The 22,432-nt window shown below is 35.9% G+C and overlaps 1 protein-coding gene across 3 annotated transcripts in view; it reads left to right on the top strand.

Moving 5' to 3' along the window:
* Positions 1 to 22,432, top strand: part of ARHGAP5 (Rho GTPase activating protein 5) — a 46,299-nt gene that overhangs the window by 5,585 nt on the left and 18,282 nt on the right. For 2 of the 3 annotated variants that reach the window (XM_068192960.1, XM_068192961.1), the window contains exons 2-4: positions 1,692 to 1,798; positions 5,350 to 9,249; positions 18,782 to 18,929. In XM_068192960.1, coding sequence (XP_068049061.1) covers positions 5,527 to 9,249; positions 18,782 to 18,929 — 3,871 coding nt within the window. In that variant the 5' untranslated portion in view covers positions 1,692 to 1,798; positions 5,350 to 5,526. The remainder of the gene's footprint in view (positions 1 to 1,691; positions 1,799 to 5,349; positions 9,250 to 18,781; positions 18,930 to 22,432) is intronic. The other variant, XM_068192962.1, reaches the window with a different exon arrangement.

Below are 22,432 nucleotides of genomic sequence, written 5' to 3'. Positions count from 1 at the left end.
TGCTTAAATACTTGGTGGTCATAAGCAATTCTGTAGACTCTTTCAGGCAAGAAATTTTTGCTTCAGCCATGTTAGGCCTAAAACATTTTTAGGTTCAGAAAGCAATTTTGGAGGATATTGAGAAATACTCAAGAGTATTTATCTGTAAGTGATTTTTTTACTGTGGACTCATCTACAAGTTCCTGTGCAGCCACAATTACTTACTACTGATAGATGATTAATTCTTTAAGTATTTATTATTTGCTAATAATATGGCATTCTATTCTAGTGTTTAGAATTCAGCTTGGAAGACTTTGGGAAACATGTATTTGTAAATAGGGCATTTTCTGGTGTCTTAATGTTTCTGACTGATGTTGTGGAGGCCTGTGTTTGAGCTTTCTCTTGTGGCAGTGTCCCTCAAGCCTCAGATTGCATTTTTGCAAGTGAAGACACTGTTCTCTTACTCTGTCTGCTCTTCCACATACTCTGAGTTCTTCAGAGTCCCATTGTGTTTTTCCTCATGAGCAAGTATCTGCTCTGCTCAGCTAGCTGTGGATGTAGAGGAGTGCTGCAGCTTGGAGGTAAGGGCGAGGAACAGGACTTACTGCCTATCTTCTCAGTCAAGTGATAGAATTTAGCAATGAAGCTCAGCCGGGCTTAATGCAGGACTGATAGACTGCTGCCTGTTGATTTTGGTGTTGTTCGGTACCACAAGATTAGTTACTGTTGTATTGGTATATTGTTTATCAGTATTGCCAAACCTTTTTTGTCCAAAAGAAAATTTACTAGAGCAAAGTGAATATTATTCCCAAAGCAAAATGAAATTAAGACTATAAATGGCAAAACAAGAAAGAGCGCTGTTGTTTTGATGAAGTATTTAGCGCATATACAGTGTGGTGCTGCATTTTGCTTAACAATGACACCTTTCCTTAGTTGAAAATGGCTTACATAATATTCCAGTGCGAGTGCCTCAAGTTACTTTCCTGTTCTGCATCAGTGTGTAGAGCATCGGCCTGGCAAAGTCTGGGTTTTGTGTGGATGCAAAGGGAAGAACAATGGAAGAGAGTTCTGTTTTTGATTACTTTATAGTAGCATCCCTGCAGTGAGATCAGCACATAGGGTTATATTAATAATTTGTACCCTAGTTGAGAATTCAAAATCTCCAAATACAATTATACTTTCAGTTTCTAATTTGTCACAGTTTGTGAGTCCTTTTAATTTAGAAGTGGTGTACTATAGGTTTTGAGGTGGACTGTACCTTTTTCCTATTAATAGACTATATGTACGTAGACATACATTGGTTTCATGTATTTTGTACTTATCCCAACTTCATCTTGCAAACTTATATTCTAAATATTTTAGAATTCCAAATTATTCTCCAAGTGATTAGTGATTTTTATAGCTCATATGTTATCTGAGAAACTATATTATTTTTTTCAGAGCAGGCTTTTGCAACCTAGTTATTGTTGAATTATCAAGTTGAAATTCAAATCACAATCACTTAAGAACTCTACGCTCTCTCAAATATTAATATGTGCGCTTACAGGATTTAAACCCTCAAAATTTAGACAAAGACCAGCTTGAGCTTTGTTTATGGATTTAAAATAAGGAAAACAATCCTTATGCATAGGTGAAGTGTTGTTCCTTATCTGATTGCTGTTTCTTCCTTCATAAACTTGAAACTTTTAATGGTTCTTATTTTTTGTTTTCAGATCCCTCAGGGAAGGACTTACTGAAGGGCACTGTTTAAATGTGTGACATTACTGCAGGGAGATCGCAGCAGGATAGTCATCTTGCTTTGCACCTCTTTTTCCTAAGGGTAAGTTTGGGCTTTAGGCCTTTATAATGTAAAATTAAAATGTAATATAAGTACAAGCTGCTACCTTATTTTCTTTATAACGACCCTTGGAGATCTAAAAGTCTGTAGAGACAAGGTCCTATAGTGCATCTGTAGATGGTCAGAGATAACTTCCTGCAGTGATGTCAGATGCTTTGTATTATTTTCAATCCTAAAATTGAAATTAGTTGGGGAACTCAAACAACCCCTCCTTTGAATCTGTAACAAAGGTGGGGGGCAGGGTTGATGAATCGTAGTGTTTACAATTTGTTGTAATTGAATTAGGCAGATTGAACTAAGATAATGGAACTACTTTACAATGAATTTCCAGTGTGCATGCTTTAAAATAGTACAAAACGGTAAAGTAAATTTACATTAGTGGTATAGTGAAATGGGAAATCTCCCATTTGGAGAACAATTTAATGATGATTACATATTAAATGTGAAGCCATTATAATGTCAGATTTTTACCAGTTTTATTGCTTAATTAACATAGATTTTGTTCTGTGACTTTGTACAATCAGTGCAAAGTAGGAACTGTATTTAAAAAAAAAAAAACAACAACAAAAACAAACCCATGCTGGTTTTAAATATCTTTAGTGATTCATCTTCTACTATGGTTAATATCTTTCATGTCAGGATTTTAATGAGAGACTGATGTGTTTGTTCTCCCTTTGTCAGTGTCCCTTTTCACCAAACTCTTTTGTACTTACTTGCTTAAAAATGTATCGATTTAAGAAAACATTTTGTAGATGGAGGAGGAGCAACGTTTGCTACTGAGGATGTGGAGTATCTGAAAGTATTGATTGTTTCCTATAAACTAATTGCAAATTGACAGTGTCTTCCTGATAAAGTGAAGTAATCATGTGGATGAAGATTTTTGTGTTCTAGTTTAGTCCACATGAAATCTGTATTGTGCAGCAGCAAACAGAAAACATTTTATAGTGAAAGTGCTGACTGAATTTCTCATTCTAACAGTTTGAATGATGCTACTATGATAAGCTTTGCTTTAGAAAGAAAACACTGGGTTTATTTGTAGGAATATAAATACTGCTTTTAAAGGATGTTATTTTTGCTAAGTATTTTTATTTCTGGAGCCATTTTCTGATAGGTCCAAATTATGTCTTTTAAGAATATAATAAACACAGTGGAAACAGTAAAAAGGAAAATTTAAAATAAGGGTTGTCTTTCTGAATGGGTCTTTGAGTAATCTGATTTAACCGAAAAAGAATTCTAAAATCTGGCATAAAAGTTTCAGTTTTTGCAATATAAAAGTTCTTGAGTATAAAAAAAGTTGTTCCTCTTCATTTTGTAATGGAATTGATACTTTCTTTCTAAAAAATGTACTTTCCTTTTCTGTGATTTCCATAACTAACAGCTGGTTTTATGTATGTAATTTGTATTTGATGTTTTGGTTAGTTAATTGTTGCTTAGAAGGACAAAGTATATAACACTAAAATTTCAGTATTGATGCTTGTTATACTTTCATTCTGATAAGGGCTATTTATAGTTTTGTTTAAATACATTTGTTTTGTTACTTTGTACTCTACAAATGTAAAAGCAAACATGTTAAGTACAATAGTATCTGCCTTTTGTTTATAGTGCCATGTAATATTTGTCTTTTTACCAAGAAAATGAGAAGTATTTTTATCAAAATGTTTTCACAGAGGACAGAACAGTGTAGGTTGGAAGATACTTCTGAATGTCATCTTGTCCAGCCTCCCTGCTCAAGCAGGGTCACCTAGGGCAGGTTGCCAATATCTGTGTTCTGGTGTCTTTGAATACCTTTAGTGCAGGAGCCTTTGCGCTTTTCTGGGCAAACCAGGCCAGTGCTCAGTCACCCTCACAATAAAAAAAAAAGTGTTTCCTGATGTTCATATGGCATCTTCTGTATTTTAGTCTGTGCCCATTGCCTCCTGTCCTGTTCCTGGGCACCACTGAAAAGAGTCTGGCTCTGCCATCTTTTCACCTTTCCTCCAGATATTTGTACACATTGATGACATCTTCCCTGAGCCTTCTCTTTGCCAGGTTGAACAGTCCAAGTTCTCCTAGCCTTTCCTTAAATCAGAGCTGCTGTGGTGCTTTAACCCCTTGCTGCATTCTCCAATAGTTCTATATCTATCTCTCCTGCGCTGTGGAGCTGGATACAGTGCATCAGGTGTAGCCTTACCAGTGCTGCAAAGAGGGGAAGGTTAACCTGCCTTGACCTGCTGGCACTACTTTGTCTAATGCTGCCCAGGGTACTCTTAGCCTTGTTTGCCACAGGTGCACACCGCTGAGTGGTGTTCATGTCCACTGGGATCCCTAGGTCCCCCTCTGGACAGCTGCTCTTCAGGTGGCTGGCTCCAGCCTATACTGGTACATGGGCTTATTCCTCCCTGCAGGCAGGACTGTATCCTTTGCTCCTCCTAATTTTGTCATCAGCAAACTTGCTGAGGATACATTCTCCCCCATCATACAAGTTATTAATGAAGATACTGAACAGTATTAGACCCAGTACTGGTCTACAGAGTACATGCTGATTACTGGCCCCCAAGTAGCTTTCATGCCACTTGTCACCATCTGCTGGAACTAGCCATTTGGGTATTCAATTTTTTCTGTCTTCCTCATAGTGTAATTAATTCAAAACCAGCAAATGCATTTCCATTTGCAGTATGCATGCAAGGAAAGTCTTCTGACTAATAACTGAGAGTTAGTGGTAATTGATAAACTCGATGATAGCTTCAGTAAAGCCACTGGAACCGTGTAGTAATTCTGTGAAACTGAATGTAAATATATTAATTTTTGTTTCCAGTTAATAAAAGTTTGTTTTTTTCCTAGAGACAGAGGAATGAAACAACATTGTAGTCTTAAAATCTATTAAGTCTTACTCTTAGTATTTGTATGATGCTTGTGTTTTTCTGTAGAAGTCATGTTCGAAACATTTCCTTAAAAGCACTTTGCTGTTGGTATACAAATCAAGTAGTCTGTTTCTGGAGATAGGTAGCGGCTGAGGCATGTGGCCAACTGCCTGCTTTTACAGCTACTCGTTTTGATATTTTCTTTACTGCAACCTGAGCTCAAACCTACAAATGCACAGAAAAGTAATGCTATTCTTGCAGATGAGCATGATAATCTGCTGAAAATTTGAGTGTGAATAGAAGTGCATGAATATTGGGTTGGGTTTACAGTTTTTCTGATGTACTTTTGCTTTTTAGTGCCCAGTATTTGTAAGCTAAGGAGGAGAACAGTAATTTGGGGGTTTGGGTCTGGGTTTTCTTTTTTTAAGAAGTATGCTGCTCAGCTATCAAAACAGCCGACAAACTACTGTTAAACTGTGCCTAAAATCTGTTTATTTTAAAATCTGTAGTATAAATAGCATTAGCATTACTGAATCATGAATTTATGATCTCATTCAAAGTAGTTGTAGAATTTTCATATACACAGAAAATCAGGGTGATCAAGCACAAGTGCTTCTTAAAATCTCTTTTCCCTCATGAATATTACAAAGAAATACCTGCAATCATGATTTTTTTTTTCTCTCTATTTTTTAGGAAGATGATGCTCCTTGTCCGGCTTATCTGAGGTTCTCTTAATTACAAGCTGAAGCAGGAGCGACTGAAGGCGATTTCTGGAACCCTGGATATACAATTCAGATTTGTAGGAACCTTTTCCAGAATGAAAACCACATACAGTTACCTTGATAATTACAAAAGGATGAGAGGAAAGTTATGATGGCAAAAAACAAAGAGCCACGCCCCCCATCTTATGCTGTTAGTGTTGTTGGACTGTCTGGAACTGAGAAGGATAAAGGTAATTGTGGAGTCGGAAAGTCATGTTTGTGCAATAGGTTCGTTCGTTCAAAAGCAGATGAATATTATCCTGAGCATACCTCTGTGCTTAGCACAATTGACTTTGGAGGAAGAGTTGTTAACAATGATCACTTTCTGTACTGGGGTGACGTAACACAAAGTGGTGAGGATGGAATTGAGTGCAGAATTCATGTAATTGAGCAGACTGAGTTCATTGACGATCAGACTTTCTTGCCTCATCGGAGTACGAATTTACAACCGTACATAAAACGTGCAGCTGCCTCCAAACTGCAGTCCGCAGAAAAACTAATGTACATTTGCACAGATCAGCTAGGCTTGGAGCAAGACTTTGAGCAAAAACAAATGCCTGAAGGGAAATTAAACATAGATGGGTTTTTATTGTGCATTGATGTAAGCCAAGGATGCAATAGGAAGTTTGATGATCAACTTAAATTTGTGAATAATCTTTATATCCAGCTCTCAAAATCTAAAAAACCTATAATAATAGCGGCAACAAAATGTGATGAATGTGTGGATCATTATCTGCGAGAGGTTCAGGCCTTTGCTTCAAATAAGAAGAACCTTGTGGTTGTGGAAACATCAGCAAGATTCAATGTCAATGTTGAAACATGTTTTACTGCACTGGTACAAATGATGGATAAAACTCGTGGTAAACCTAAAATAATCCCCTATCTGGATGCCTATAAAACTCAAAGACAGTTAGTTGTTACGGCAACAGATAAGTTTGAAAAACTTGTCCAGACTGTGAGAGACTATCATGCAACTTGGAAAACTGTTAGTAACAAACTGAAAAACCACCCTGATTATGAAGAGTACATAAATTTGGAAGGAACTAAAAAGGCCAAAAATACATTTTCAAAACACATAGAGCAACTTAAACAGGAGCATATTAGAAAGAGAAAAGAAGAATACATTAATGCATTGCCAAGAGCTCTTAATACTCTTCTGTCAAATCTTGAGGAGATTGAACTTTTGAGCTGGTCAGAAGCCTTGAAGGTAATGGAGAAAAGGCCTGACTTCCAGTCCTGTTTTGTAGTGCTTGAAAAAACACCCTGGGATGAAACTGACCACATAGATAAAGTGAATGACAGAAGGATTCCATTTGACCTTCTCAATACCGTAGAGGCAGAAAAAGTTTATCAAAACCATGTGCAACATCTTATATCCGAAAAAAGGAGAGTCGAAATGAAAGAAAAATTCAAAAAAACTCTTGAGAAAATCCAGTTAATTTCACCTGGACAGCCATGGGAAGAAGTTATATGTTTTGTGGTGGAGGACGAAGCATTCAAATACATCACTGATGCAGATAGTAAGGAAGTGTATGCTAGGCATCAGAGGGAGATTGTTGAAAAAGCCAAAGAGGAGTTTCAGGAAATGCTTTTTGAACATTCAGAGTTATTTTATGATCTGGATCTTAATGCAACACCAAGTACAGATAAAATGAGTGAAATTCATGCAGTTCTGAGTGGAGAACCTAGATACAAAGCTTTACAGAAACTTGCACCTGATAGAGAATCTCTTCTGCTTAAACATATAGGATTTGTTTATCACCCAACTAAAGAAACTTGTCTCAGTGGCCAAAACTGCATGGACATAAAAGTAGAAGAGTTGCTTGCCAACAGTCTTCTGCAACAAGACCACGGACGCTCAAATTTATACCATGATAGTGCCAACATTGATAAACTCAATCTTTTCATTTTGGGCAAAGACGGCCTTGCACAAGAATTGGCAAATGAAATTAGGACACAATCCACTGATGATGAATATGCATTAGATGGAAAAATATATGAACTAGATCTTAGGCCAGTTGATGCCAAATCCCCTTACTTGCTGACTCAGTTGTGGACCTCAGCCTTCAAACCGCATGGTTGTTTCTGCGTGTTTAACTCTATTGAATCACTGACTTTTATTGGGGACTGCATTGCAAAAATAAGGGCTGAAGCATCTCAGATAAGGAGAGACAAGTATATGGCTAATCTTTCATTTACATTAATATTGGCTAACCAGAGGGACAGTGTTAGCAAGAATCTACCTATTCTGAGACATCAGGGACAGCAATTAGCTAACAAGTTACAGTGTCCTTTTGTAGATGTGCCTGCTGGTACATACCCACGCAAGTTTAATGAGGCCCAAATAAAACAAGCTCTGAGGGGAGTACTGGAAGCAGTTAAACACAATTTTGATGTTGTAAGTCCAGTTCCCACCATTAAAGATCTGTCAGAAGCTGACTTAAGGATTGTCATGTGTGCCATGTGTGGCGATCCCTTCAGTGTGGATCTTATTCTTTCACCTTTCCTCGATTCTCACTCCTGTAGTGCTGCTCAGGCTGGCCAGAATAATTCTTTAATGCTTGATAAAATAATAGGTGAAAAGAGACGTCGAATACAGATAACTATATTATCTTACCATTCTTCAATTGGTGTAAGGAAAGATGAACTTGTTCATGGGTATATACTGGTGTATTCTGCGAAGCGAAAGGCATCCATGGGAATGCTTCGGGCATTTCTTTCTGAAGTTCAGGATACGATTCCTGTCCAGTTGGTGGCTGTTACTGATAGCCAAGCAGACTTCTTTGAGAATGAAGCAATCAAGGAACTCATGACTGAAGGAGAACACATAGCAACAGAAATTACTGCTAAGTTTACAGCTTTATATTCATTATCTCAATATCATCGTCAAACTGAGGTTTTCACGTTGTTCTTCAGTGATGTATTAGAGAAGAAAAACATGATTGAAAGTTCCTACATGTCAGACAGCACAAGGGAATCAACGCATACTAGTGAAGATGTTTTTCCAAGATCTCCGAGAGGAGGTTCCCTTGACTATAATTACCCAGATTCAGAGGATGATGCTGAAGGGCCACCACCTTACAGTCCAATTGGCGATGATGTAAGGTTACTTCCAGCACCTAGCGATCGTTCAAAGTACCGACTGGATTTGGAAGGAAATGAGTATCCTATTCACAGTACACCAATCAATTGTCATGACCATGAACGCAACCATAAAGTGCCTCCTCCGATAAAACCGAAACCGCTTGTTCCAAGAACAAGTGTGAAAAAACTGGATCCTAACCTCCTGAAAACAATTGAGGCAGGTATTGGCAAAAACCCCAGGAAACAGCCTTCTCGAGTGCCTGCAGCACCACCAGAAGATACAGACCCATCTGACAACTATGCTGAACCTATTGACACGATTTACAAACATAAAGGCTTTGCAGATGACATCTATGCGGTTCCAGAGGATAGTCAGAATCGAATTATTAAAGTTCGAACACCAATTGTTATAAATACCCAAGGTGAGGAAGAAAATGGGTTTTCTGATAGAGTATCCAAAAGTCATGGGGAAAGAAGGCCTTCAAAATACAAGTACAAGTCTAAGACACTGTTCAGCAAAGCCAAGTCTTACTATAGGAGAACAAATTCGGATGCAAGTGATGATGAGGCTTTTACCACCTGTAAAGCTAAAAAAAAAGGAAGGCATCGTGGAAGTGAAGAAGACCCACTTCTTTCCCCTGTTGAAACATGGAAGGGTGGCATAGATAATCCTGCTATTACATCGGACCAAGAATTGGATGAGAAAAAAACAAAAAAGAAACCCCACAAAGTAAAAGAAGATAAGAAGGTAAGTAAATTAATTTTAAGTTTTATTTACAACTTCTGGTGCATTGTAAAATGGGAAGTGACAAGATATGCAAGAGTTGCACCCTGTTTTGAAACAGGTGCTTTAAAATTTTCAAACTATTATTTGTTTGATTTTTTTTTTGTCTTAAGTTCCTAGCAAGTTGCTTGAAACTAGCAAACCTTAGGGAATTATATGGTTTGTCTATCTAATCAGCTATTCAATAAATGTCAGTTCTTTTCATCTCTGCTTACATGTGGAGGCTTCCTTCCATTTGAGTAAGGTGATGTGTTTTTTTTAAGGAAGATGCTGCTTTGTGAGTTCTTGAGTAGAACCGGTTCTTTCAGTTGTTGCAATTTTTGCTGTTGGAATGAGGTTTAGGGCTGGCGAATGAAAGGAGTGATTTCTTTTTAATTCTTAGTGTCTACCTGGAACTCTAGAACAAGTGCATAAAAAGAAAACTTTATATAGTAGTTCTAGTGACTGCTGCATTTTCCTTGTGTGGGCAAACATGTAATCAAGTTGAAAGTTGTACTACCTTTATAGTTCTCTATAAAAGCAGAATAAAGGGAACAAAACAGGGAAATGAAGGGAAAATAATAGTGTTGCAGTTTACTTGAAAAATGTTTCATCTTCATGCCTGAGAATTACTTAATTTTTTACTGGCTTTGTGGTGTGGGTTCTAGATGTACATTCTTTATAGTTTAGATTTTAATTTTAGGCCAGCAGTCATTGTGTTAGGCATAGTCTTGACATGAAATCAGGAGTGTTCCTGGTCAGTTAGATCTATTTCCTTTCTTGTCTCAAAATAATCTGACCTTTTTAATATTATCTTTTGTAGCATTTTTAAAATGTCACTTTTTTAGCTTAAATCTGATGGTACTTGAATAGCAGAAATAAGTTTTGGTAAAGTAGAGCATAGTTAAATTTAACTAATAGATAAAATTCTTGCTGGTATGCCGCTGTGATTTGAATTACACATGACTTACTTAAAGGCCACTAAATTTTCTCAAGGCTTACTCATATGCATGGATAATGATGTCTTGTGGGTATAAATTCATATGGTTAAAAATACTTCAAAGTTATTATTTTGGAGAAACTTAGATTTTTAAAAAAATATAATTTATGTACTTTTCATAGAATCATTGATAATATCCAGAGTTGAAAGGAGCCCATGAAGATCATTGAGTCCAGCTTCTGGACTCCTTTTGCTTGAAATAATCTTTCTACATAGAAATCAAAATGTAGTTGCCTGATCTTCCTACTGTTGCAGCTGTGTTGAGAGCAAGTTCCTCTGAATTGAATATATTTGTGTTAAACTGAGTAGATTGCTATAGTGGGGGTCTTCTCTTCCTGAAATTGTGTCAGGAAATCTCCCAATGGCTCTAACAAAGCCTCCACTGCTGGTTTTGGCCTGTTGAGACGAAGTCTGAGTTGGTAGTTTCAGGCTGTTTTAATTTTTGTAGTGGATAAGTTTCTTGAAGAGTAGAATTGTTTTAAGTTTTGGTTGGTTGGTGATTTGTTAGTTATGTGAGTGTTTTTTTCTGAGGGAAGGCGCTGTGTTTTACTCACAAGTAGCAAAGCTGCTGCTATTAAATTAATAAAAGCTTTTAATAATAGTGGAAATTATTGTAATTGAGAAAATAAATTTAACTTGATGGCTCAAATATTTGCAAGTTTTGAAAGTATCTTTGAGTGCTCAGTGCTTTTGATAAGTAGTGGCTTTGGCTTCTCTGTGTGTTGACTTGAATAAAGTTAAGTGGTGATAGTTCCAGTTCAAGTGAGTCATTCTAGTTCATTATCTGTTTCTTTGGGATTTTTAACAGTTAATTTTATTTCAGAAGAGATGCAGTTTTTTAAATTTTGGGACTTTTTCTGCATGTTTTCTCGTGCTGTTTTGGATGAGCAGCTTTTATTCTAGAAATGCAAAAATTATTCAAATTATATGGACCTTGTTATTTAGTCCATGAAAGAGATGTTAGTGCACCACTATTTACAGACTGCTTACTGGGTTTTTTTGAGAATTGTGACCCCTTGAATGTGAACGAGGTAAATAGAACTTATGTACCTTTTTCTGGCTATTTCTTAAAACTCTTACTGATACTTTTTCTGAATTGTTCAGCTCTATGTAAAGGGAAAATAGGATACATGTATAACTATTCTTGCTTTAATTATAGTGATTCTGAAATACAGAAATCTTATGAACAAAATGAATTTGTTTGGAGAAACTTGAATTTTAAAGTCTGAACACCTAATTGTCTTTTTCCAAGACTGTTTTTTTTTTCTTTAAGCTCACATAGAATGTAACAATACTTGGTACTCCTTGCATTTTTGTTGGTTTTAGATGTGGTGTTTCTGGGTGAGTTTCTTGTAAGGTGTTGCAGGAGAGACATGACTGTGATGAAGGATGCTCATTCCGTCCTGATCCTTTCAGGTCCAGTGTCCCAACTCGGGATAAAATCACATTTTAAAAAAGGCTCTAGGACAGATATAGGGAGGCAGAGAATGGATATAAAGTGATTGTAGGGTTCAGTAAAAAACTGAAGGGCAAAAGGTAAGAGTTGGGTGCGTAGAAGAAGGAAGCAAGATTTGACAAACAGTAAGTAGGCTACATATGTGTTAGTTTGGCTAACACATACGTATCAAACTTTAAAAATCTATTGTGGACACATGTTATTAAAGGCAGAAGTAAATACTCAGAATTGTGCTACTTGTTGCTATTTGGAAGTATATATGAAAATGTTTTACTATGGAAAGTATAGCAATGACAAACCTGTGGCGAGCAGGTAACATTACTTGCAAGGTCATGTAATGTTTCTTATTGCCAAAAGAAACAATTAAAAACTTAGATCAGTTAAGCAAGTGTGCTTTGATGTGAATTATTTTTGTCCATAACACTCTGCTAGTGTTCTTAGATCTTGTTGCAGTATACTGATGGTCAGAACTGGAAGAGCATCATCCTTAAGCTCTTCTTTCAATTATCGCAGAAATAATTCCTCTGAAGACTTTTATGTCCTCATTCTTACTACTCTGAAAAACTCATCCAGAGCTTCTATTTCCTCTGTATTGGTGAAGAATCTTCCAATTCCTAGGTGCAATTCCTAGTTTTCACCATCCTTATTGTCTCCTTTCTCCCGAAATGTTTCTGTTTCTGGCCAGTCACCTCCTAACTGGGGAAGAGAAAATGAATACTTCTTGGCCTGAGTTTTAGAAGATTTAAAAAAAAAAAAAAAAAAAAAAAAAAAAAAAAAAAAAAAAAGGAATTTTCCTCTGAATCTGTTTTTGAATGAAGATGACTGAAACTGTGCATAGTATTGCAAGGAATGTCCTAACAGAGCATCATGTAATCTTATTGTTTGCTGATACCTACTAGAAATTACTACCCAACACAGTTGTGTGATTGCACCCAACCTTTGCTTAGCTGCAGTTGCTGTCACTTTAGGTACCTTTGGCCTGCTCTTGTCCTTGATAATTTCCAGGTAATGACTCCATACTGCACAGTACAGGTGGTTTATTGTACACTCACACACGTATAGTGCCTGTATATTACAGCACGTAAGTGTTATTAATTGTGCATTCCAGTGCAGGTTTTTTCCATTACTCTACGACTTTGTCCTTTTTGTTTCTGAATATCATCTTTTTTCTGTTCTTCCTATTGTTTCTGTAGTTTCCTACATGCCATCACCAGGTGCCTTACTAAAGTCTAGATTGGTAAAACCAACAGATGGTGGTTCTATCTTTGCCTCTAGAAAAGAAAAAGTGGAAAAAGCTGAATCAGTATAATAAAACTTGTGATACACCCACCTTTATCCTATTTTATTTTATTAGCACATGTCTAAATGTTCTGAGAAAATTTGTGGTATGACCTTGCATGTGCTGTTAACAAGCGAACCTTTGAACTTTTTCTGGTGGGGATAAATATGAAGAGCAGTAAGGAGGAGGAGAAGAAAGCAAAGCAGACTGGCTTGAATCACAGGACTTTTTAGCCAGGTTCATGTGTAGTTGTGTGTACACTCTAAGCTTGAAATATTTCAAGTGCATGTTATTCAGTATTTGAAGTGCATGTTGTGTGCTAATATTTGTTAAACTAGTGGCCTTTTTTTTCTTCACCTACAAAACTACTTCTGTAAAGTTTCTCCTAGGAAAAATGCAACTTGTCCTTTCTGCTGTTAAACAAAATAGCAAAAAAAAGGATTTTGCAGAGTGAATTCTCCCCTATATTGGCACGCTTTCTGTGTTTGATTATTTATTTCCTTCATGGTGTTCACAAACTTACAAGGAACTAATGACACCCTAAAATGTTAAAATACAGCTTTGCCTCAGCTGTGTCTTCTTTGCCGAGTTAGTCCTCTCCAGCTGAGATGTATGCTCATTCATCTTTGTGTCTTTATCAAAAACTGGAAGTGGGAATTACAATTAGATGCTTGTCTCAATTAGAATTTTGAACGTTAAGGTCTAGTGTAAGCATTATTGGTGTTGGTACACATGAAAAGCAGCAGGCTTGCCAGCTGCATCATAAATTATTTTTGTTTTTAGTTTGACTTAATGAATTTGGAAATACAAAACAGCAGAAACTGCAGAAAATTTCAGGTCAGGAAAGGGCATGAAGATTCCTAGAGGAAATCCTCTTCCTTCCTGTTGAAGGAAGCCTTCTGATATCTTAGATAGGATGAACTGCTTCAATAACCTTAAAGCTGCAACTGATGCATTTTATGCATTAATATAAAGCCCAAACCACAGTAGTCCTTGGCTTTCCATTGTCTCACTGTGTAAACAAGCCCTATGTAAATATTAAAAAACCCCTATTTGTCAATTAATAATGATTATTAATAATTATTAATAATAATTATTATTATTAAATAATAGCAAGTTATTTTTGACCCTTGTCATAATTTAGTAATTCCCTCTTCAGCAGGAAGCCTGCCTATGTGGAAACTGTAGCTATTCCATATACTGACAATTAATTACCTTATTATTTGTTTTTGCAATGGAAATGATGAGTATTAAAACTTTACCCACCTACTTTAGAGCTCTTTTGTGAACACTTTGAGATATGTTCAGTGTCTGATTTAGGCTGTATTTTTTTCATCTCTTATAGACAAAGTATAATTGTTTAGGTTTTTATTCTCCACAACATATCAAGAACAGCAAATATTCGGAATGAATGTTTGCAACTGGAAAGGCAGAGCCTTACCTTGAATTTTTTAAGTACTTCTGAAAACAAATCCTAACTAGAGAGATCTTGTAACCAGTATAGTAAATTAACTGTTTAGTGATAATTCTTTGACATTCCATTGTTGAAATCTAAAAAAATTTCACTACTTAGGTTCTTTGGCCAATGGTCAATAGTTTGAGTGTTCAGGGTCTGATTTTTTTTTGTATGAATGGAGTTTCCATCTGTATTGCTAAATTAAATCTGAGAAACAGTGTTTTTAAACATTCTGCCTTGTAACCTTTTTTGCAGACAACACTTGTTGCTTCCAAAGAAGTTTGTGAATTACTCGTTTCCATTTCCTTTATACCAAGATGATTGTAAGATGCTTTTTACTTTAAATTAATCTGAAAACTTTTCTCAGTATTTTAGCAAGAAAAATCCACTAGCATCTTGATGAATTCTCACATATTTTACTCTGGCTTTTTAGAGCATGAAGCAGTGCATTTGTCATCTATTTTTCTATGCTTAAATTTGCTTTCTGCTGTTATAATTTCAAAACTGTATAAAATTTTGTGTTAAAAATATTATGGAAATAGTGTGAGGAACTGTAGAACCCATGTATGTTGATCTCAGTTTTAGTAAGACTATGGTAAACATGTGAGCAATGGGAGATCAACTTAATTTTTTTTTCAACTGTTCTTGTGTAAATTCAGTGGTTAATTTAGTAAAATACTGTCTACTTCGGACTGGAATGTGCAGTGAATTTATTTTTTTCCTCCGGAGGATATAGGAGATCTCAGAATCTGTAGTTTCAGGTTTTGTCTGTTCAAATTTAACATTCTTAATATGCATATTTAGAGCCATATGCCTTCTTAGGCCTTTAAACTGGAATTCTTAAATGGCAGAAGTCATGAAGGGAAGGAAGAGCATGTTAGGGACAATGATGTGCATTATTCATATATCATACATTTTCTGGAGAGCTAGCTATGAATTAGAGATTACAAATACTTTTATGATTCCTATAAAATGATGCTGTTCACGGTGCGTGGTTTTATGAAGTATTTTACTAGTTCTGAAAATATTGACTTTGCCCTCCATGACCCTAGGGCTGACTGCAGATGAAGCAGGCAGAAAATTTCCTTTGCATCAAAAGTAGTAGTGAAGTCTTTTAGAGGTAGAGAAGTGGCTGAATTTCTTCTTTATTAAATAAATAATTAATGGTGGTTCTGGTGGGGTGGGAATGAGGGAAAAAAAAATCTATCTTGAACAGAAGGCTTGCTAAAGTAAGTAGCCCATCCATAAAGGGGTTTGATAGGATTTTGGCAATTTTTAGTTTCTAGATTATTTTTAAAAGTTTGTATTTAAGTGCATTATACTCAAGACTCATCTAGCTGAAGTCTTAGCCTAGTTTCTCTCTACACGATAAGTGCTGCTTAGCTCGTTCCCTAGTACCTGAAGTCAAGGCGGTTAAGCTTGAGTATTCTTTACATCTGTATTTTTAAATGTTCTTTGTAGTAGTATTTCTGGTTTTGAAATCAAGACTTGCATTGCCATGCTAGAGTATATGTTTTTGTGTTTACCTTGCCTTAAGTTAAGAGGACTTTAGCTAATCTTTTGCAACATGTATTTTGGTGATTGAAGTACTGCAAAATAAAGCAATATTGCAAGTAAATGGAATGCAAGGCAAGTTTGGAATTCTCAGAGTTAAAATGCTTTCCTGCCAAAATATAGAAGGATCAGTCGGAGGTTTGGCTTTAACCTCTGTTACAATATGAAGAGCAGTTGTCTTTGGCAAGAAGAAGTGATGAAACCCGTGCTGAAAGCTCAACATAAGGGCAGCAATCAATTATACAAAGCCCCACTGATCTCTAGGAAAACTAAGGATTTCAACTTTATGGTCTTGGGCTTGTGTTTTAATTGCTAACATGAAAACAGTGGTATGGGAACAATAAGCTTTTTGCTAGGCTTAAGTAACAAAACTTTTGTGCTGGTTCTTGTCTTCTTTAACTTGGTGCCTATTAGTCCATTTTTATGATGATGTAGGAGAAGCATACAAAATTGATTTTGGCTGTGCCTAGATTGGTACTTGCTGCATGCAGTATGACGTGACTCCTGCATTGTGGGGCATAGGTGTATTGGGGAGAATGATTGAACTAAAAATACCTGGGGCACAATCATAATCTCTCTGCCAAAATCTAGGAATTTTAAAATGGTTCACCTTACTCAGGTGCTGTTTAACTAAATGCATAATTTAATGTTTAACAGTTTCTGTTTATTGTTTCATTAGAGATCTTTTAAAAATTAATTTACACAGAAAAAAATTATGGTAGTCGTAGTCTTGACTAGCAAATCTAAAAGTTCTGTTTTATGTCTGATGGATCAGAAAAAAATGCTGTTTTCTCAGAGTGGGGAACAGGGATTAAAGAAAAGCTTTCACTGAGTCTTACTTTCATTAGAAATAAGACCCATATTTTTTTCCCCAAAGTCAGTTGGTCTTTTTGGCAAAATCAGGTTGTTTGCACAGAACACTTTTTTTTTCGGAACAAGTTCTCCACTTAAGAAATCGAGACTTCAGGAAAGTATGGAAGTCTAAAATAAGGAAATAGCATGTTATTTTTTATTAAAGCCTCAAAATTTTATTTTTAATTTACAGAATTATTTTTTGTGAAGATCATGTAAATAGTGTTTGTTGGAGATTTGATTTATGCTGTCAGTGGAGAGTTTATGCACTCACACACCCTAAAAGAAAGGAAAATAATGAGAGAGATATTTTAATAAACAATGTACAGGAGAGATACAAAATTCATAATGATACATAATGAGAAATAGTGAAAAACTTATTGTTGTACCTGCCTTGTGAAATTGTAGTTTAATGTTTATGGAATAGTCTTGCAGTGGTCATCTCTTCTACTCCGCCTTTACACCAGTTTGCAAAGGATTGGCGGTTGGCGTTTTCTCTTTCCCTTTTCTCTTTATTCTTTCATTCTTTATGCTTCATTAAGTTCTTTAGAAAAAATTCTCGCTTTGCAAATTGGGGATTAAACTGTTTTCAGGTAAAGAGTTTGTCTAAGGAACCTTTCTGCATTGCTGTGTGCATAATATCAAATCTGATATGGCAGTGCCTTGCAACCTGTTTTCTAAAAGCAGGACAATTACTAGAAAAGAGCATTCTTTACTCTAATTTTTGTAGCTGTGTCTCATATTTCATTCTATTTCCAGGTATTCTACACAGATAATATTCGTAATTTTCATAAAATTTCTGTAGAGTCCTGTTTATTACTCCTTTTACCCGACTGCTTTCCAAGAGACACACAGAGCCTTTTTCTATCTTGCTGATCTTAAATATACAGTCTTGAGTATATCTTGCTTCATTTATTCTGTGATGGTGGAGATGTGCACTGAACACCTCAGGGGAAAAAATATTTGAGTTTTTTTCCTTTCTTTACTGCCTTAATACATATATCTGAAACGATCTTTCATTTAACATTCGACAAAGATGTTTTCACTGAGTTTTATACATCGTTTAGCCTCAGCTCGGCCCTTTCAGCTGTTGCTCATCTCAACTGGATGCTGCCTAAGTAAATACTTTTGATGTAATTTATATTTTCATCAGTATTCAGAGATGAATTATGGTATTTGATACTATACAATTCTTGTAATCATCCAAGGCTGATTTATCAGTTCTACTGATAAAAGTCATTCTCAGTGGAAGAAAAAAAAAATAAAACCAGGAAAATTCCATATCCAACTCACCATCTTAGATTTGATTGTATGCAAACCTTGTTTTGGCTAATATCCTGTGCCTGTAACAAAGCATTCATGCTTAGTATGAGTGCCTGCAACTTTAACTTCAAGACTTGATTGCTTGTTAGTCATTTTCCACCGTCATATTTCTTGTATAGTTGCAATATAAAGATTATTTAGTATCTTTAAGTATATGCAGAAGACACCAACTTTGTTTTGGTGATATGACACCAGAGTTTTATCCTGACAGTTTCTAAAGAGGTGTGGTTCAGATGTGGTTCGTGTGAGCAGTGCTGAAAGACTCTAAACAAGTCACAGCACAGCAAGTGGTGTCTTTACTTCTGTTCCTGTGGTCTTTCAGTTACTGATATATTGGTTAATCCTGTTCTGATGTAATACAACAAGGATCAAAACTTTCAGAAGTTGGGTGCTTTTTATCTAATGTATAATTACTTTATAGTCAAGTACTTTCTTATTTTAAAAGTACATTTAATTTTTATTCATTCAGTTTGCTGTAGAGGAATTTTAATATCTGATAGATTTATCATATGGTTGGTTGTGTTTACTGAATGATTGAAATATGAGTTGGTTAAAATGTTGCTTGAATATTACTTAAATAACTCTGTTTTGTTGTAGCCGAAAAAGAAAACTAAGACATTCAATCCTCCAATCCGTAGAAACTGGGAAAGTAATTACTTTGGGATGCCCCTACAGGATTTGGTTACACCTGAGAAACCAATACCTCTGTTTGTTGAAAAATGTGTGCAATTCATTGAAGATACAGGTAAGATAGGAGGACTGTTAGAGCAAAGACTTTCCCATTTTGCATAATGAGTAATACCTCTCATTTTCTGTTTTAAAGTACTTTTAGAATTTTATCCTAGAAATAAATAATTGTGGGCTAGGCACATTTAAAAAGTAGAATGTGTTTTGTAAATTTTATGCTTAATATGTGATGATGGTTTTTTGACTTTATTTGTACAAATACTTAATTACCTTTTGACAATTGTCTGAGGTTTAACATGGTCCCTGTAATTAAAAAAAATTACATCTCTTTCTAGTGCCGAATGACTTTTAACCCAATGGCAGTCCAGTCTTACATGTCTCACTGTTGCCGCTGTGTTTTATATCATGTATTTAAAAGCTCTGAAATCCACCTTTTCCAGTTATAGAAAACAGGTGCTTGAAATGGCTTTTGACTTGGTATGATTACTCTGCTTGCTTTCTTGATTTTGAAGGTAAACCTAATTTTGCATTTTAACTTGTTGCAGAGACAGAAACACTTATTTTCTAAATACTGTGTAATTCTCCATGCAAAATGTTAATCTATTGAAGATGTAATATCCCAGTTTAATGTAAAATATTTACATATATATGTGTTTACACTAAAGTGAAATATCACAGTATGGTTTTCTCTCTCTCTCCTTTCTCCCTGGCTTTCTGGTTGTGTGTTTGTCCCTGCTTTCAGCCTATTTATTGTGTGACCATGATGCAAGTAGGACGATTTTGCTGGTCATACAGAAGACTACAGTTAGGAGTGGGGATTTGTTGGAGGTTTGGGAGTGATCTGTGGTTGGGTTTTGTTTGGGGTTTTGGGGGGATTCTTTTTTTGTTTGTTTTAAAGATTGTAAGCCTGAGTTTTCAGCTAGTGTGTGGATCCTGCTTGATCTGAAGTTTTATAAATGCTATATTGCTGTATTTGAAGTGAGAGGGTGACTGAACTGAAGCATGTGTAGGACCATCTTTTGATGTGTGTCTGCAAAGGGAATATTGTTTAGTGCAACGTAAAACACCATCTTTTTTCTAAATTTGCTTAGATCTCTAATACAATTTTGACTGTTAGATGAGAGTAGCAGTTTTAGCAAGAATAAAACTAAAGGGTTTTCTTTTTTACAGTAAAATTCAGTTTTGCTGCCATCTGTAAGAATAGTGTTTCCAAAATAACTACCACAGGTGGTAAGCCTCATAGCTGTTTTTGAAGACTTACATGCTGCATTATTGCAATAAAGAAATTAGGTGAAACCTCAGGCACTGATCTTTTGAAGTCAGAGATATTAGTACAGATCTGTCTTTAACCTTTACTTTCTGTGGATTAAAGGTAAGAGCTGTATTTTCTGTCCTCTTGCTTTTGCTTTGTCCACCTCACCCAGTTAAAAATGGGAAAGGAGGAAGAAGGGCAAGGAGTAATTGAGTGGTTTAGGCAGTTTAATAGATATATGTTGTGTTTGCTGTTTTCTGTAGCAAAAAAATCCCAACCCAAAACAAACCAGCATCATTTATAGGTGAGTCACTGTCACTGGTGTTCTTTAAAAGTGGCTATGTACAGCTACTATGCATAGCTGTATAAAACAGATATTGACTGGTATTGAAGACCAATTTCAAGAGTCTGTAGAATCTAGCAAGAACTTAGTTTGAGCATGTTCCACTTTTTAAGAATACTTTCAAACAATGAATTTATAAGTCCAGTTCTAGAAGTTTTATTTGCTGAAAAGTATTGTTACCTTTGCGGTGAACTTCCAAAAAAAGTGTTTCTCCCAAAGGATTTTCACTGGCTTGTGGGGTGAGAGAGAGAACTATAATAGTGTGGGAACATTATTTGTTGTCTTTTTTCCTTGTAATCGTCAAACCTTGTAATCGTCAAACCAGCCAGCCAAAAGGTTTTGCACATCTCTTCTCATGACCTGTCTTGGGAAAATAAGATGTTGGGTTAAGCTGCCTATGTGTTCAAAATATAGGGTCACCTCAAAAGGGGTGACTCAGAAGGCAGAACTTTTCTGTTAGGTTACTATATGTTAGTTCATCCCGGAATGCTACTGTACACCTGGAGAATTTTAATTCTGGCCATGAATGTTAGCTGGGCAAACATTGTGCCATCTGTATAGTTCGTGACTGTGAAGACACTAGTTGTCTTCCTAGTTTTGTTAAGCACTTAGAACAAAACCTCTGCTTTTGATCTGTATTACAGTTTTCTTTCTCCTACTCTGGATTCTTTCTAAGTAGCTTTGGTGTTGTTTTCAGCTTCCATACTTGGCTGTGGGAGTTTTTTTTCTGGTGTGTATTATATTTATATTGAATTAATATGCTGTAGGTATTTGAGTTTCAGGCAGGGTTCTGATAGAATGTATTTGTTGCCTTTGAGAGAAAAGAATGTTAACTTGCATTGCCTTCAAATCCTGTCCTGGGATAGACTCTCATCATTGACTTTGGGACTGAGAAAATTCCACAAACACAGTTTTGGAGATTATCAGTCTGCACAAGGCAAGTCAGGACCTATTGGCTCCAGGCTGGAGTTCAGAATGGTACCATTCCTGTATGATAAAGCTGCTTGGCCCTGGGGAGTCATTCAGTACTCATCTGTCTCATAGCAAGTTAGTCTTCTGTCAGTTTGGACTGCATTGAATACCAGTGTTTATTATCATTGTCTTCTTAATCAAGAAGTGCAGTCTTTTCCAACTTGGCTAATCTGTATATTTCTTTTACAGAGCATATAATAGTTTAGTGTTTCCTCTTCAGGTACTTTCATGGTGTTCTGCTCCTTCCTATGTAATTTGGATTGTGGCTGAATTTGTGATTAATCTTGATTTCAAGGGCTAATCTTAATTTCTAATGTTTTCTGTTTCTGTCTCATGAAATTATACAAGGCAGTGCTTTGTTCCCTCTCATCTAAATTTTGACTGAGGCTATAAAGTACTCAGTGTGAAAAACAGTTTTCTGTATTTCAGATGCCTAGATGAGAATAGTACCTTAAAGTGTCTTTGAAGTTTCTTGCTCCACCATAAACCTTAAAGAATTGAGCACATGCAGAAAATACCATCAGATTTTTGTTTTACCATAATGTTCTGGAATATCCTCACAAAAAAAAGTGTGTATCAGCAGAAGAGGGACCGTTTGGAAAAACTAAAATAAATTCAGGAGCTTAAATTTCTAGCCTTTTAAAATCAGCAGATTTTTTTTTCTGAAGGAGAAGCCATATTGTTCTTGTCAAGGTAAAGGGTGATCTAGTAAAGATGAGAGATCCTAAGTCTGTGCCTGTAGGTGAAGGTTATTATCTCTGTGTTCCTCTTTAGTATTTTTCAGCAAAAAGCTTTATTCTAAACTGGTTTAGCTTTATGGAGCCAACCACTTAGTTCTTGAAACAGAGCTTGAATCCCCTTGTAATCTTTTTGATAGTGTTGGAAGCAGAAACTGGGGGGCAATTAACTTAGGTTAATGCCTGAGTAGATCTGAAGCTGGGAAGCTGTAAATGTGTTAGAGCCTCCATTTCACAGCTGCCTGCACTGTCACTGG

This window comes from Anomalospiza imberbis, chromosome 6, assembly GCF_031753505.1.
Source record: "Anomalospiza imberbis isolate Cuckoo-Finch-1a 21T00152 chromosome 6, ASM3175350v1, whole genome shotgun sequence".
Classification (NCBI taxonomy): domain Eukaryota; kingdom Metazoa; phylum Chordata; class Aves; order Passeriformes; family Viduidae; genus Anomalospiza; species Anomalospiza imberbis.
This window is presented reverse-complemented; position numbering and strand designations above follow the sequence as displayed.